Consider the following 18,089-nt stretch of genomic DNA (forward strand, 5'->3'; position numbering starts at 1 on the left):
TGTTCTTCGGTAGCCAAAGATGCTGTAACTATGCATAACCCCAGAGCCTGGTGTGTACTTTCTACTGAAGGGAGTTTACCTGAAGTTTATGCTCTTCTGATGAATGATGGGTGTCTCTGCTCATAAAGCAACCCTCTTTGCACCTGGACGTCACTGACATTAAAGACTCACTGCTTTGCCTTCATCCAGATGATATGCCTTGGGATCTGCCAGCTCCAGCCTCCTGCTGCCACTGCTGCTAAACCAGCCACAGCTGAGCCATCACCATTTAGATCAGACAGCACTGGGTTTTCTGACAATGTCTCCCCAGCAAACCTACTTTGCTGATTCCCGGCATGAGAAGTCCAATAACATGTGGCAAGAACAATCATGGGAGACTGAGGCCTGATGTACAGATCCAGGAGGGGCCTTAAGTGCCTCATGCCACTTCTTCCAGAGTTTGAAAAGCACCCACCAGGGATATTATGCAGAGATGCCTTCGGGGAAAGGGACATCATGTAAGAAGCCTTGCTTCACACGCTGGTCATATGCCTGTTGGCTCTCAGCTCCAGTTCCCATCCTTCTATGCTCTGCTATTACTTTGTTGTTGTTAGGCGCTGCCGAGTCAATTCCAACTCATAGTGATCCCATGTGACAGAGCTGAACTTCCCCATAGAGCTTCTTGGCTGTAATCTTTACAGAAGTAAATTGCCAGGTCTCCCTTCCATGGAGCCACTAGGTGGGTGTGAACTGCCAATTTTCCAGTTAACAGCCAAGCAACTTAACCATTTGCACCACCAGGGCTCTGCTCTTATTTTCCATTACCTGTCGCTGTCAAGTGGATTCCAACTCAAGCCAACCCTATAGGGCTGCCTCATAGGGTTTCCAAGGCTGAGATCTTTTATGAAAGCAAACTGCCACATCTTTCTGCTGCAGAGCAACTGGTAGGTTCAAACTGCTGACCTTTCGGTTAGCAGCCAAGCACTTAACCACTGCACCACTAGGGCTCCTGCTATTATTTTAGGGGCATTAAAACTGAAAACCTCTTTGCAATCAAGTCAATTCCAACTCATGATGACCTCATGTGTGACAGATTAGAGAACTGCTACATAGGATTTTCTTGGCTGTAATCTTTATGGAAGCAGATTGCCAGGACTTTCCAAGCAGGTTTGAATTGCTAACCTTTAGTTAACTGGCTGAAAGCAAACCATTTGTGCTACCCAGGGACCTACAAACTCCCTCGCTAGTTGGCCTCTTGTTTGGTTCTACCAATGGGAGGCACTGGTGAAGTTTAGAAGGCAGTTTCTGTCAGCATTCCTCTAGCAGCAGTGTCTGCTATGGGCTCTGGTTTCTTATGGCAGCAACTGAACCTGCAGCTTGGAGCTTCTTCCTCTCTCCCAGCACCAGCACTTAGCACCCTCTCCTCACATCCAGCACTGGCTTGGCAAGGCCATTCCAGCAGGGTTCGAGCACCAGCCCAGGCTCCTGTGCTCCATAGTCTTGGGCTCTGGTAACATCATTTCCTCTCTTTTGTTCCCCTAGCTCTAAAAGTAAGAATATTATCTTCAGTCACTAATCTCTGAATTATATCATTGTCCCCTTACTGCTCCTTAAGTCCTTCTGACACATGTTTTGCCAAATCCCTGTATTAAATTCCCTCTGTTTAAAAGACCTAGAGAGGTGCCTGATTTCCTCACTGGACCCCAATTAACACAGTCCATATGTCTGCAGTTGTTAGAAAAGGTACTTCCAGGACTTTCAGTGACTCCTCAGCACCATCCTCACTGTCCTGCCATGGCACACTTCCCTAGCTTTGGTTCTCCCTAACAACAAAATCTGTAGTTTATTGAGTACTTGCCACGTACTTGGTGAATACTGTTACACTTAATTATCATGACTACCAAAACCAAAACCAAACCCACTGCCGTCAATTCCGACTCATAGCGACCCTATAGGACAGAGTAGAACTGCCCCATAGAGTTTCCAAGGAGCACCTGGCGGATTCAAACTGCCGACCCTTTGGTTAGCAGCCGTAGCACATAACCACTATGACTACCAAAGGGGGGCTATACAATATTTTAAAGAGGTTGACTGAAAACCTAAACACTGAGGTCACACAGCTATAACGGGATTGAGTGTGAACTGTAAGACCTCTCACACTTGTCCACACTCCTCACCACTATATTTTCCTGCCTCTTCTCTCCTCTCCTATCTCTGTGCAAAGTCATGTTATATTTTTTAATCCATGCTTTCCTATCTCTTTCGTTGTCTCCTTCCATTTCCTTCTCTCTTTCTATTACCTGAGTAAAATGCATACATTTAAAAAGAGGTTCCCTACTTCCAGTCCTCAAAGGAAACTAGATTCTGACTACTTAGTTACTGAAGATGGGAGTTTTTTTCTGCTGTCGCAGACCTTGCTAGTGGTCTGACCATATCCCCATAATTGAGCCCTCTCCCATGGGTCTAACTTTCTCTTGTTGGCTCAGTTCTCTCCCACTTGTAGATATTTCTCCAAGTGGTCTAGCCTTCTGCATGGCAGCGAGGGCCAATGTCCACTCCCCTCTGACAGAAGTATAGTCCTGAGAGGTTAAGTATGAGAGGATACTAAAAGCTTAATAAACATCCTAAGGGAAGACGCTTTAATGCCGTTCAGGAACAAACTGTAGTGACCACATCAACTGCTGATAAAGCAGATATATACATAAAGTACTAGAGGGTACTCCTAAAAGGTAGGAGCTACAGAATTTCCTTGACACTACTTATACCATTGAGTTGGTGAACCATTCATTATTGGTTTGGTGAACCATTTTTGAATAAGATAAATTTCAGTTCCAAAAGGACAGAACTTAAACATAATCTGGAAAACAAATTGATAATGCCAAGTCATTGGCATTTAGATACCCCTTTCAGTTGTTTCAGATTTGGCTATCAGGGCAAAGATGGACATGGAGAAAACCAACAGCGATTTTTTAAAAAGTAAGAACAGCTAACATTGTACTGAGTGCTTTGCATGCATTATCTGATTTATTACTAAATCCATGTTACAGAAGAGACAACTGAATCTTAAACAGATTAAGTAGCTTGCCCCCCAGACATTGCTGGAGGAGGCTGGCATCACATGACAGTTTATCCCCGGGGGCCACGCCCTTAACCACCACACCAACTGTCTCCCCTCTCTGGCCAGTCCCCAGTTTCCGCCCGGCCATCTTTCTCATCCTTTTGGCCCTGAATAGGCGCTTCAGGATAAGTTCCCTCATAGCGATAAGCAGGGCCCAAGATCTCTGACAGCTGTTCGGCGCTCTTCGTCATCATCTGAAACAATCAGTAAGCATTAGAGAGTACTTTTCCCTTTACAAAGGTGATAATTAGATAACAAGCTGAGATTAAAGTAATTATAGTTAGACAGCTGGCGAGGCAGCACAGTCATGTTGAAATATTGTTGGTACTTCAGCATCTGGTTCTAATAACAGCATAGGCTAAAGGATTTTACATTAATTACAGAACATAATTTAATATAAACATATTTAATTACAATTGATGAGCGATAAACTGTTCGAGAATGACTTAACCCCTTACATGTGTCAAAGTGATGGGAACTTTGGGCAGGCTGCAGCCTGTTCCACTGCCTTCCTCACCCTTCCCCACCATGCCCTCCACAGCTCCCTGGCCCCCTCTCCTGGAGAAAACACCCCTCAAAGAAAGAATGTTCTAGGCGAGAATGTTGCTCCTTGTCTTTCCCATGGGTGTCTGGCACATGTACAGTGCTGGCCAGTCTTAGAAAGGCAGATGAAAAGGAAGCTAGTGTGCAAGCTGGGCTGAGGCACTGCCGAGGCGCTGACAGTTGCTCTTCCCCACACCCTTGGCTAATGCTGCCAAGCAATATCAAAATAAGGTTGCCTCTCCTCAGCTGGTCTTCCCCGTGCCTCTCACACCTTTATATGGTGCCATGTCTGCTCTGACAGTCAGTGAGTAATCTATTAAACTCTCTTTAGATCTCTTTTTCTAAAAAAAAGTATAAAGGTCCATCTATTTTCTTTACAAAATCATAATTAAAAAGTTCCTGGCCACAACAGTCAGGGTATTTTCACAACTTGGGAGTTGATGTGTAATATCTGGGACTTCTACATGGGACAGGGGACCCTTTATTCTGGCAGGGATTCTTCCTCACATGCCATTAACCCCCTACACCCACATCTAAAACAGGCAGAAGTAAACTTTGAGTAACAGTTTATAACAAACTGAGACCGCAGAGACACAATCCCCACTGGATAAAGGACTCAACCGTCATCATCCATCCACACATCATCTTTCCAGAAGCCCCTTTCACAAATGGGGGCATTCATAAGCCACAAAACCCAAACGCCACTAGGTCTCAACTTTTAAGTGAGTCTTCAGCGTCAACCAAAAGGGAGTTAGAAGGCTGATTCTTTCTGAGAAAGGGTGGGTAGACCTGGAGCAAGTTGAAAATTCACTGTCAAGTTTCCCTATGTGACAAATGATGTGAATTACAAACAGTCTCAAATAGTGTTTTTACCTCCTGCTGTGGTTTTCAAAGTATAAAGCACACACTCTCCTAAAAGCTAAAAGGAGTGCTGAAAAAGACAGTTTAGTATTCATAAGTAAGCAAGTGAAAGCTACTTCTAGAGGATTTACTGACAGGTACACACAAAGTAAAATTAGTGTGAAGATTCAGGACCACATGGCACACAAGAGACAGCCAGGTGCTCTCAAAGTGAAAGTTGTTATATACATAGCTTTTGAAAAAAGAATAAATTCAAATCCCCTAACACAGTAAATCTGCCATATGAGTGAGAACTACAAGGTACTTTTGTAGCTTAAGCTCTCCTGGGGAAGTGAGGAAGGGACAGGAAGGAAAAGCAACCAATAAAGAGTTCGCTATTTAAAAGAAAAAGTCATTAAAATTAAAAAGTTTTGTGCATCAAAGACATGAGCAAAAAAGTGAAAAGGCAACCAAGAGAATAAGAGGAAATGCTTTCAAATCATATATGTGATAAGGGTCTAGTATTCAGGATACTTAACTCCAACAACTCAACTATAAAAAGGCAAATAACCCAATTAAAAGGGGGCAAAGGCTCTAAACAGACACTCTTCCACAGAAGAACGCAAAAAGCCAATAAGCACATGAAAAGATGTTCTACATCATTCCGACTCATATCGACACTTTAGGACAGAGTAGAACTGCCTCACAGGGTTTCCAAGGAGCACCTGGTGGATTCGAACTGCCAACCTTCCGGTTAGCAGCCATAGCTCTTAACCACTATACCACCAGGGTTTTCTCTACACCATTAGTCATCAGGTATACGCAAATCAAAACTACAATGAGATACCACTTCACACACGCTAACCTACTGCCATTGAGTCAAATTCATAGCTACTCTATAGGACAGAGTAGAACTGCCACATAGGGTTTCCAAGGGATGGCTGGTGGATTCAAACTGCCGACCTTTTGGCTAACAGCCGAGCTCTGCACCACCAAAGCTACGGCTCCTAACCAAAAGGTCAGCAGTTCGAATCCACCAGTCATTCCTTGGAAACCCTATGGGGCAGCTCTGCTCTGTCCTATAGGGTCAAAATATGTCAGAATCAACGCAGCAGCAATGGGTTACACATACTAGGATGGCTATAATAAAAAAATACAGATAATAACAAGTGTTGGCGAGGATGTGGAAAAAGTGGAACTCTCATATATTGCTGGTGGGAATGTAAAACGACACAGTCACTGTGAAAAACAGTTTGGCAGTTCCTCAAAAATTTCGATTTGCTGTATGACCCAGCATTCCATTCTAAGTACATGTCTAAAAGAAGTGAAAACATACATTCACTCAAAACCGTGTACACAAATGTTCATAGCAGCATTATTCACAATAGCAAAAAATGGAAACAATGCAAACATCTATCAACTGTGGTATATCCATATAGTGGAATTAAGAGTGACTGCTATCAGGCACAGGGTTTCTTTTGGGAGTGATGAAAATGTTCTATAATGGGTCAAAAAAAAAAAAATGAGTCGGAATCAAAAATCAAACCACACGGGTTTGGTTTTTGTTGTTTGTACTCTGACTAGTTGTTTGTACTCTTACTAGTTGTTTATACTCTGACTAGTGTTATTGATCCATGTTTAAATTTAAGAAATTATTTTTAGGTTAGTCTCAGTATTTAAGATAGGCTACTGGGGTTTTTTTTGTTTCTGGGATTAGGAACCGTGAAAACCCTGGTGGCTTAGTGGTTAAGAGCTATAGCTGCTAACCAAAAGGTTGGCAGTTTGAACCCACCAGGTGCTCCTTGGAAACTCTATGGGGTAGTTCTACTCTGCCCTCTAGGGTTGCTCTGCGTTGGAATCAATTTGATGGCGTCGGGTTTGTTTTTTTTTTTTTAATTAGGAAACTAGCGCCCTGGTGGCACAGTGGTTAAGAGCTATGGCTGCTAAACAGAAAGGTCGGCAGTTCAAATCCACCAGCTGCTCCTTAGAAACCCTATGGGGCAGTTCTACTCTGTCCTATAGGGTCTCTATGAGTCTGAATGGACTCCACGGCAATAGTTTGGTTTTCAGTTTATTAGGAACTTGGTTGGTACAAGTGGTTTTTGATCAGCTGCTAACCCAGAGGTTGGAGGTTTGAACCTACCCAGCTACTCCGTGAAAGAAAGTCCTTGTGATCTGCTTCTGTACAGATTACAGCCGAGAAAACCCTATGGTCCACTTCCACTCTGTAACACATGGGGTCTCCATGAGTCAGGATTGACTTCATGGGCATGGGTTTAATATTTGGTTTATTGGCTGAGAAAAAAATTTCCTTAAAATAATTGAAGCAGTGTAACTTAATGACACTGACTCTTCCAAATGTAATTGCAGTGGTTTGGGGGACTACCACATTTTTTTCAGGACAGAATAGGCCATGGTTGCACAAAATGGAGAATATACTAAAATCCACTGAACTCTATACTCAAAATGCTTAAAATGGTGAATTCTGTGTTATATGTTTTGTCTTACCATGCTGGGTAACTGGAGCTTAATCCTACTGGAGAAGTCTGGAATCTACTGTAAATATGCACCTCAGAGTTATCTCACCCAATAGATGAAGACGCTGGGATGTTTATACACCAACTCCCATGAATCAGCAGTTGAAAGCTGCTCCTAGGGGACATTAATTCCTCAGCACTTCTGACCTGCCTGCTAAAGGGACTCTGTTGCCAGAGAAAGTCCTGAGGCAGAGAAATGTTGGTGTTGGTAGGTGGTCCGGCCAGTGTGCCCAGAAAGGATATAGATGAGATGGTTTGGGCACTGCACCAACAACCTCTGCTATTCTCTCTGAGGTGTCTGAAGAATGTATAAAATAATTCACAGTGCTAGACAGAGTGAAAGCTCTGAATAAATTTGAGTTATGTTTACAGGAGACTCAATAGGTTAAATAATTTGATCAAGCTGCACTACTAATCCAAGATGGAATGGGGATTTAGCGAATCTCTATACAACACGGGGTTCTCATGAGTTAGAGTCAACTCAATGGCAACCGGTCTCTATACGACTCAATCTTTCATAAAGAGGATTATCCTAATCAAAGATCTGCTAAACAATCTTGCAGACACACCTATCAGATGGCAATCATGTCATCACAGCATTCAGCAGATACAATAAATATTTTTATTTCTTTACTCTCTCTCCTCTCCGCGCCATGTGCCCTCTGGGGAGGAAACGGCTGCTTTTCTCTTAAAAGGCCTAGAGGGCTGATGTTACTGTCTGCTCAAGTTGCCCAGAGTCTGGACATTATGTGGTTTGTTGTGAAGGTGCGCATTTGAGATTCAAAGCCTGCACATCTGCTGCCAATTTAGTACAAAGGACCAAGATAACACAAACACCTGAGACTGCAGTGGACACATGGCAACACTCCCTAGCTCACGTGTCAGTCCTCCTGCCCTCTGGAATAGTCTGGCTTTCAGATTGCTCAAAAAAAAAAAAAAAAAAACAGAGGTAGAAATCTCTTCACAGGATGCCCTGCAGGAACTCCCAAGCAAGGACATGCCAGAAGGACAAAGTAAGGGTATGACGCCGCAGAAGCCAGGCCTACCTGATCAGGTAGTGGTTGATAATAGTGTCGAAGTAGCTGTAGTACACGACATTGTTCACATGGCCGTACTGGTCATTGTCCTGCCACCTCGTCTGGATGGGCAAGAAGTACCCATAAGCCTCATGGTGCCGATGACGATCCTCAACTCTACGGTTCCATGATGATGTAGGCAAGGAATGGACATTCCTAGGAAGCAGCCTCAAAACCCAAGAGGTCATAGTTGATGATCGCTGCCTTGGAGAGTGGCTTCGAGAAAAAACACAACAGAGAACAATTTCAGAAATCTTGATTTTAGTTTTACAAAAGCAACTACATTAAATTTTGACGTGCATTAAATTTAATTGCATTAAATTTTCTGAGAAATAATCTCATCTTATAATCCAGGTTCTCATCATGAACCTATTTACTTTTTTAGATGACTTCCTTATTAAAAAGGCTTTGGGACACAGTGCCAGAAACAAGCAAAGCCTCCATTAGAATTTGACTACTGGGCATTTAAAGTATGTTTGTATGGAGGTCTTTTGTTCCACAAAGTATTTTCAAGACAGGTATTGTTTCTAACAAAATCTGGAACACACCAAAGGGCATAAATATAAAGGTCGGGCCACCAATATAAAATAAAATGTTTGCCAGAAAACATCAATTGGGCCTGCCAGCTATAAATCTTTTAAAAAAGGTATTAATTTTTCTTACAATAGTAATGCCCCATAAAAAGTTTTTAAAATATGCATAAACAAAAGGAAAAACATCCAACAACCCAACAATACTAGCTATTAACACTTCCATATGTATTGTTCCAGTCCTATATTTATATATCTATACAGAGCCCTGGTGGTGCAGTGGTTAAGAGCTTGGCTGCTAACCAAAAGGTCAGCAGTGCAAATTCACCAATTGCTCCTTGGAAACCTTACAGGGCAGTTCTACTGTATCCTGTACGGTCACTATGAGTCAGAATCAACTTGATAGCAATGAGTTTGGTTTGGTTTATACACATTTTAAATAGAATCATACTGCACATGCTACTTTGAAATCTCTTGGATTTAACAACAGATGATGAATATGTTTAAATATTCTTTTACATCATTTGTAATGTTGAATTCCACTCTAATTCATTGTACTGAAGCACACACTTTGTCAAATTCTCTTTTGTTGCATATTTAGGATTTTAATTCTAATTTTGTTCCGATCTTGATTCCAATCTTTGTACATAAATCTTGACACACATCCACAATGATTTCCTTAGGATAAATTCCTCAAAACATAATTGCTGGATCAAGGGGCAAATGAATTCTTAAGGCTTTTGATATACATTAATGCCCTCTAGAAAGGTGGTACCAATTTATATCCTCATCAGCAGTATAGCAGCACGCCAATTTCCCTGTCAATTTTTAAATGCTTTGTCAATTTGACTGTGTTCTCTCATTTCCATACAAATTAAATGAAATGTGCTAAGTGGAAAGATGACTGCTGCTACTGGCTATGATGGAATTACTAGTATCTGAAGAATCCCTCTGTTTGAGAACAACCACCAAATCTTGATAAAATGTTTGAAGGTACAAGAAAACAGTGAAGGCAGCAGGAGTTTACAGGGTTTCACCATGGGGAAGAGGGTAGCACACTGAGGTGAGCCCTGCATTTGCCTCTGCTGCTTCTTCTCATCAGGATACCTGCCAATTCATCATGTGGGGGATAAAGGCTAAAGAGCTAGCAGTAACCTAGAGCTTGTGGTAATCTTGCTGTGCTAAAAGAAAGAGGGAAAATTGGAAGGCCAACATCCTAGAAAAGAGTGAACAGCAGAGAAGTGAAATCTGATAGTGCAACTTCCCCTAAAGGCATTCGCTGACTCCTAAGCTGCACATAATGTGCAGCGATGGTACAGTGGTAGAATTTCCACTCTCAGTGTGGGAGATCAGGGTTTGATTCTCGGCCAATGCACCTCATGTGCAGACACTACCTGTCAGTGGAGGCTTCCATGTTGCTAGGATGCTGAACAGGTTTCAGTGGAGTGTCCAGACTAAGAACGACTAAGAAGAAAGGCTTAGTGCGCTACTTCCAAAAATCAGCCAGTGAAAACCTAATGATTGCAATGGTCTGATCTGCAGATGATCATGGAGATGGTGCTTAATCAGGCAGCGTTTTCTTCCATTGTTCATGAGGTCACCATGTGTTGGGGGCCAACTTGACAGCAGCTAACATCAATAAGCTGCACACAGAGTGGTGCAAATGGTTAATGTGCTCAGCTGCTAACCAAAATGTTGGAGGTTCACTTCCACCCACAGACACCTTGGGAGAAAGGCCTAGCAATCTATTTCTGAAAAATCAGCCATTAAAAACTTCATGGAGGGGGTGGGTCCAAGATGGCAGAATAGTCAGGTGCTTCCTGTCATCCCTCTTCAAACAAAGACTCAAAAAAACAAGTGAATTGATTATACATGACAATCTAGGAGCCCTGATCATCAAAAACAAAGCCGAAGAGTCAGACTGAGTGGCAGAGGAAGGAAAGACAGTTCAAAAGCAGCAAAGAAGTGCTAGTCACATGGTTGCCGGCACCCTGCTAGCTGGGTCAGCTGGCGCACGCAGGTTGAGGTGAGCAGTAGCACTCAGGATGTGTCTCACCACATCAGGTGAGGCTGGGTAGCAGCGAGTCTCCAGAGCAGAGTGGAAGCACTGCTGGCCTGTGAAAGTCAAGTGCAAGCATCTAACCTACCACACAGAAGCAAAATAACCCCTCCCCCACAGAGTTTCACAGTGGAGAAGTGCTTCCTTCGCTTCACCCACCCCTTATACCACTCTGCTCTGACACCGGTCCAACGGTATTCAACAACAGCCACACCCCCTAGCTTGGAACACAGGGCTATTTGCACCCACATCAGTCCCACAGCTTTAAAAAAACACTATGCTCCCTGAGCCAGGAACTCAGGGCAGGTCAGGAGGCCATGCCCTTTCATCCAGCCACTGGCATAAGGGGTCCACAGACTTACCCCACCCTTCAACCCTGCCTAGACCTGTGTGGGCCGATTCAACACCACATGCCCTCATTAGCATGAAACAGCAGGACATACACCTGCAGCCCATTTTCAACTGCACCAGCCAAGGTGGAGCTGCAGATTCATCACATTTGACACCACCCTGCCCCTTAAGCAGGGACCTCAATCACCCACATCGGGGGCCTGAGGGTTGGCAGTCCCACCCACTCCATCTAACCACCCATGACAAGAGTCTGAGAATAAGTGGTGCCTCCCAGTCCCTCCGGCCAACAGCACCAGCTGCCCCAAAACCAAATGCAATACCCTACCCACTATGCGTTCTAGGGGGCAGGGACATGCCCTTCACCCAGACACCTGTGGGCAGCCATCAGCACCCTGCCTTGCTCTGCACATAGCCCCCTATCGCAACCAGATACCCATGCCTGCTCCGAATACCTCTACACACTCCTGCCCGTCTGGGACTATAGGTGAGAGTCTGTACCACAAACTTGGTAATCAACGATCTGGACACCTGAGCTGAATCGGCACAAGAAAAGCGAACAGACTCCTGTGTTCGCACACCTAGTAGCTGCTCTAACCCCCTGGAGACAGGACATGATAGCTTTAAAGCCATCAATAACCAAAGTAGCTCACATGCCCAGGCTATTTGGGCATATCAAAACAAAAAGTTAGGACACAGTAAACAAACATACAATAAATAAATAAATAACCTATCGATGCCTCAGAGACGATGGTCAATTTCAAAACACATAAAGAAGCAGGTCAAGATGGCTCCAGCAAGCAACAAAAGTAAAGAACCAGGACACCTTCCGGAGGAAGATAAACTAAGGGAATTACCCAAGGTAGAATTCGAAAGACAAATATACAGAGCTCTTCCAAGAGATCAGGAAGGAAATCTGGCAAAACTCAGACCAAGCCAAGGAACACACAGACAAAGCAATAGAGGAATTCAAGAAAGCAATACAAGAACAAAACAACAAATTTAACAGGCTGCTAGAAACCACACAAAGACAGCAAATAGAAATTCAAAAGATTAACAATAAAATTTCAGAATTAGACAACTCAATAGAAGTTCATAGGAGCAGCACTGAGGCAAAAGAAGTCAGAATTAGTGAGACTGAAGATAAATCTCTTGACACCAATTTATTTGAAGAAAAAAATCAGAAAAAAAGAATTAAAAAAATGAAGAAACCCTAAGAATTATGTGGGACAAGGTCAAGAAGAATAACCTAAGCATGAACAGCGTACCAGAACAGGGGGGAAATAACAGAAAATACAGAGAAAACTGTTGACGATTTGCTGACAGAAAATTTCCCTGATATCATGAAAGACAAGAAGATATCTATCCAAGAAGCTCAACAAACCCCACACAGGGTAGATCCCAAAAGAAAGTCACCAAGACATATCATAATCAAACTTGCCAAAGACAAAGATAGAATCTTGAGAGCAGCTAGGTATAAACAAAAAGTCACCTACAAAGGAGAACCTGTAAGACTAAACTCTGAGTACTCAACAGAAACCGTGCAGGTGAGAAGGCAATGGAATGACATAAATAAAACCTTAAAGGAAAAAACTGCCAGCCAAGAATTATATATCCAGCAAAACTCTCTCTCAAATTCAACGGCAAAATGTGGTAATTTCCAGATAAACAGAAATTAAGGAAATTTGTAAAAACCAAACCAAAATTATGAAAAATATTACAGGGAGTCCTTTGGTTAGAGAACCAATAATATCAGACAACAGTCCAAGACTAGAACACAGGACAAAGGAACCAGTTATCAAACAAGTTAGGGAAGTCACAAAAACAAGTCAAAGCTAAAAGACTGAAAATAGTGAACCAGAGACGTCAATACATAAATGATGACAATAGCAAAACAAAAAAGAGGGAATAAACAGTGTCGTCATGGAACTTTCATATGGACAGGAAGTTAAGGTAGTATCAAGAAATAAAAGATTGGTTTAAGCTTAGAAAAACAGAAGTAAATTTTAAGGAAACCACAAAGGGAGCTAACAAACCTACCCATCAAAATAAAAAAGAAGACAAACATAAAGATTCAGCAAACACAAAATCAATAAATGAAAAAGATGAAAAGAAAATAAATAAAGAAAAATGACTCAGCACAGAAAATTAAGTGGAACAAAGAAACTGTCAACACCATAAAAAAAAAATACATCAAAATGACAGCAGTAAAAACTCATACCTATCGATAATTACACTGAATGTAAATGGACTAAATGCACCTGTAAATAGACAGTGAGTGGCAGAATGGATTAAAAAAAAAATGATCCATCTATATGCTGCCTACAAGAGACACACCTTAGACTCAGACACAAACTAAAAGTCAAAGGATGGAAAAATATATATCAAGCAAACAAAAGCCAAAAAAGAACAGCAGTGGCAGTGTTAATCTCTTACAAAATAGACTTGAAAGCAAAATCCACCATAAAGGATAAGGAAGAACACTATATATGGATTAAAGTGTCAATATACCAGAGGGAAAAACCATAATAAATATATACCCACCGAATGACCAGGCTCCAAAATACATAAAACAAACTCTAACAGCATTGAAAAGAGAAATAGACAGCTTGACAATAATAGTAGGAGAATTCAACACACCACTTTTGGTGAAGGACAGAACATCTAGAAAGAAACTCAATAAAGATATGTGAGATCTAAATGCCACAATCAATCAACTTGACCTCATAGATATATACAGAACACACCACCCAAGACCAGCAGAGTATACTTTCTTTTCCAAAGCACATGGAACATTCTCCAGACTAGACCACATTTTAGGCCACAAAGCAAGCCTTAACAGAATCCAAAATATCAAAATCTTTTCTGACCATAATGCCATAAAAGTAGAAATCAATAACAGAAACAACAAGGAAAAAATCAAATACATGGAAACTGAACAACACCTTGCTCAAAAACTACTAGGTTATAGAAGAAATCAAGGTGGAATAAAGAAATTCATAGAATCAAATGAGAATGAAAACTACCTTACAAGAACATTTGGGACACAGCAAAGGCAGTGCTTAGAGATCAATTTATAGCAATAAATGCACACACCCAAAAAGAAGAAAGGGCCAAAATTAAAATATTAATCCTACAACTGGAACGAACAGAAAAAAGGCAGTTAAAGAAGCCCTCAGGCACAAGAAGAAATGAAATAATAAAGATTAGAGCAGAAATAAATGAAATAGAGAATACAAAAACAATTGAAAGAGTCAAAAAGATCAAAAGTTAGTTCTTTGAAAAGATCAACAAAATCAACAAACCACTGGCCAAACTGACAAAGAAAAACAGGAGAGGAAGCAAATAACCCAAATAAGAAATGCAATGGGCGATATCACAACAGACCTAACAGAACTAAAAAGGATTATAACAGAATACTACAAAAAATTATACTCCAACAAATTTGAAAACCTACAGGAAATGGACAAATTTCTAGAAACATACTACCTACCTAAACTAACACAAACCAAGGTAGAAAAACTAAATAAACCCGTAACAAAAGGAGAAATTGAAGAGGTAATTAAAAAAAAAAAAAACTCCCAACAGAAAAAAGTCCTACTCTAGACAGCTTCACTGGAGAACTCCCTACCAAACTTTCAGAAAAGAGTTAACACCACTACTACTAAAGGTATTTCAGAGCATAGAAAAGGAAGGAATACTCCCAAACTCATTCTATGAAGCCATAACCCTCATACCAAAGTCAGGTAAAGACATCACAAAAAAAGTAATTACAGACCAATATTCCTCTTGAACATAGACGTAAAAATCCTCAATAAAATTCTAGCCAATAGAATTCAACAGCATATCAAAAAAATAATTCTTCATCACCAAGTAGGATTCATACCAGGTTATATTATTATGCAGGGATGGTTTAACATTAGAAAAATAATCAGTGTAATCCATCACACAAATAAAACAAAAGATAAGAACCACACAATCTTATCAATGGAAGCAGAAAAGGCATTTGACAAAGTCCAACACCATTCACGATAAAAACGCTCAGCAATATAGCAATAGAAGGGGAATTCCTTCACATAATAGATGGCATTTATACAAAGTCAACATCATCCTAAATGGAGAGAGTCTAAAAGCATTCCCCTTGAAAATGGGAACCAGATAAGGATGCCTTTTATCACCACTCTTATTCAACATTATGCTGGCGGTCTTAGCAAGAGCAAATAAGGCAAGAAAAAGAAATAAAGGGCATCCAAATTGGTAAGGAAGAAATAAAAAAATCCATATTCGCAGGTGATATGACCTTATACAGAAAAAACCGCAAAGAATCCACAAGAAAACTACTGGAACTAACAGAAGATTTCAGCAAAGTATCAGGATACAAGATAAACATATAAAAACCAGTTGGATTCCTCTACACCAACAAAGAAAACTTCAAAAAGGAAATCACCAAGTCAATACCATTTACAATAGCCCCCAAGAAGATAAAGTGCTTAAGAATAAATCTAACCAGAGGCGTAAAAGACCCATACAAAGAAAACTACAAATACTACTGTAAGAAACAAAAACAGACCTACCTAAGTGGAAAAACATGCCTTGCTCATGGATAGGGAGACTCAACATTGTGAAAATGTCAATTCTACCCAGAGCAATCTACAAATACAATGCAATCCCAATCCAAATTCTGACAATATTTTTTAATGAGATGGAGAAACAAAACACCAACTTCATATGGAAAGGGAAAAGGCCCCGGATAAGTAAAGCATTACTGAAAGACGAAGAACAAAGTGGGAGGCTTCAAGATACCTGATTTTAAAACGTAAATTCATCCACCTATGAGCAGCTGATATTTGACACAGGCCCAAAGTCTGTTAAATGGGGAAAAGGGAGTCTCTTTAACAAATGGTGCTGGTATAACTGGGTATCCATTTGCAAAAAAAAATTAAACACGACTCATACCTCACACTATACACAAAAACTAACTCAAAATGGATCAAAGACCCAGACATAAAATCTAAAATGATAAAGACCATGGAAGAAAAAATAGGGACAATGCTAGGAGCCCTAATACATGGCATAAATAGTATACAAACCATAACTAACAATGCACAAACACCAGAAAAGAAATTAAATAACTAGGAACTTCTAAAAACCAAACACTTATGCTCTTTGAAACACTTCACCAAAAGAGTAAAAAGACAGCCACAGACTAGGAAAAATTTTTTAGCTATGACATATCCAGTAAGGGTCTAATCTTTAAAATCTACAAGTTACTGCAACCCCTTAACAACAAAAAAACAAATAATCCAATTAAAAAATGGGCAAAAGATATGAACAGACACTTCACCAAAGAAGACATTCAGGCAGCTAACACACACCTAAGGAAATGCTCAGGATCATTAGCCGTTAGAGAAATGCAAATCACAAGGCTGGCACTAATTGAAAACACACAAAATAATAAATATTGGAGAGGTTGTGAAGAGACTGGAACACTTATGCACTGCTGGTGGGAATGTAAAATGTTACAATCACTTTGGAAAATGATTTGGTGCTTCCTTAAAAGCTGGGAATAGAAATATCATAGGATCCAGCAATCCCACTCCTAGGAATATATCCTAGAGAAATAAGAACAATCACACTAATAGACATATGCACACCCATGTTCACTGCAGCATTGTCACAATAGCAAAAAGATGGAAACAATCTAGATGCCCATCAACAGACGAATGGATAAATTATAGTACATACACACAACGGAATACTATGCAATGATAAAGAACAATGATGAATCTGCAAAACATCTTACAACATGGATGAATCTGGAGGGCATTATGCTGAGTGAAATTCATCACAAAAGGGCAAATATCGTATGAGACCACTATTATATAAACTCAAGAAAAGGTTCAAACACAGAAAAAAGCATTATTTGATGGTTACGAATGTGGGGAGGAAGAGGGAGAAGAAATCACTAAATAGATAGTACACAGGACCAACTTCAGTGAAGGGAAAAACCACACACAATACAGGGGAAATCAGCACAACTGGACCAAAACAAAAACTAAGTTTCCTGGATACATCCAAACACTTTGAGGGACAGAGTAGCTGGGGCTGGGGCCTGGAGACCATAGTTTTGGCGAACATCTAGGTCAACTAGCATAACAAAGTTTATTAAGAAAATGTTCTGCATCCCACTTTGGTAAGTGGTATCTAGGGTCTTAAAAGCTTTCGAGCAGCCATCTAAGATGCATCAATTGGTCTCATTCCACTTGGGGCAAAGGAGAATGAAGAAAATCAAAGACAGAAGGAAAATATTAGCCCAAGAGACTAAAGGACCACATGAACCAGACACTCCACCAGCCTGAGAGCAGAAGAACTAGATGGTGCCCAGCTACCACCAATGACCACCTTGACAGGGAACACAACAGAGAGTCCCGGACGGAGCAGGAGAGGAGTGTGAAGCGGAACTGAAATTTACATAAAAAGACTGGACTTAATGGTCTCACAGACACAGGAGGAACTACGGCCCCCAGACACTCTGTTAACCCTGAACTAAAACCATTCCCAAAGACTACTCTTCAGACAAAGACTAGATAAGACTATAACAGAAAAAACAATACACGTGAGGAGTACGCTTCTCAGTTCAATCAAATATACAAGGCCAAATCGGCGGCTCCCATCTGGAGGCAGGATGAGAAGGCAGGTAAGGACAAGAACTGGCTGAATGGACACAGGGAACCCGAGGTTGAAAGGGGGAGTGTGCTGTCACATTGTGGGGATTGCAACTAATGTCACAAAACGTGTATAAATTTTTGTATGAGAAATTAACTTGAGCTGTAAACTCTCCCCTAAAACACAATTTAAAAAAAAGAAAATAAGAAAAAGAAAAACTTATGGAGCACAGCTCTCCTCTGACACATATGGGGTCACCATGAGTCAGAACTGATTTGATGGCAGCTGGTTTTAATCTGCACATGCTCTGAACAAGACAAAGAGAAACCAGCACAAAGCAGCTGCTATGAGGCTAAACATCTAAGGAGAAAGTAAGAGTCTCATAGTGCTGGA

General features: G+C 41.0%; 1 protein-coding gene across 3 annotated transcripts in view; it reads right to left on the reverse strand.

Annotated features, from left to right (window-relative positions):
• The window catches only part of LOC126079669 (uncharacterized), a 202,421-nt gene that overhangs the window by 95,020 nt on the left and 89,312 nt on the right, over positions 1–18,089 (reverse strand). For all 3 annotated transcript variants that reach the window (XM_049890819.1, XM_049890817.1, XM_049890818.1), the window contains exon 2: positions 8,064–8,309. In XM_049890819.1, the coding sequence (XP_049746776.1) occupies positions 8,064–8,281 (218 nt within the window). In that variant the 5' untranslated portion in view covers positions 8,282–8,309. The remainder of the gene's footprint in view (positions 1–8,063; positions 8,310–18,089) is intronic.

The sequence above is a fragment of the Elephas maximus genome, chromosome 7, assembly GCF_024166365.1.
Source record: "Elephas maximus indicus isolate mEleMax1 chromosome 7, mEleMax1 primary haplotype, whole genome shotgun sequence".
Classification (NCBI taxonomy): domain Eukaryota; kingdom Metazoa; phylum Chordata; class Mammalia; order Proboscidea; family Elephantidae; genus Elephas; species Elephas maximus.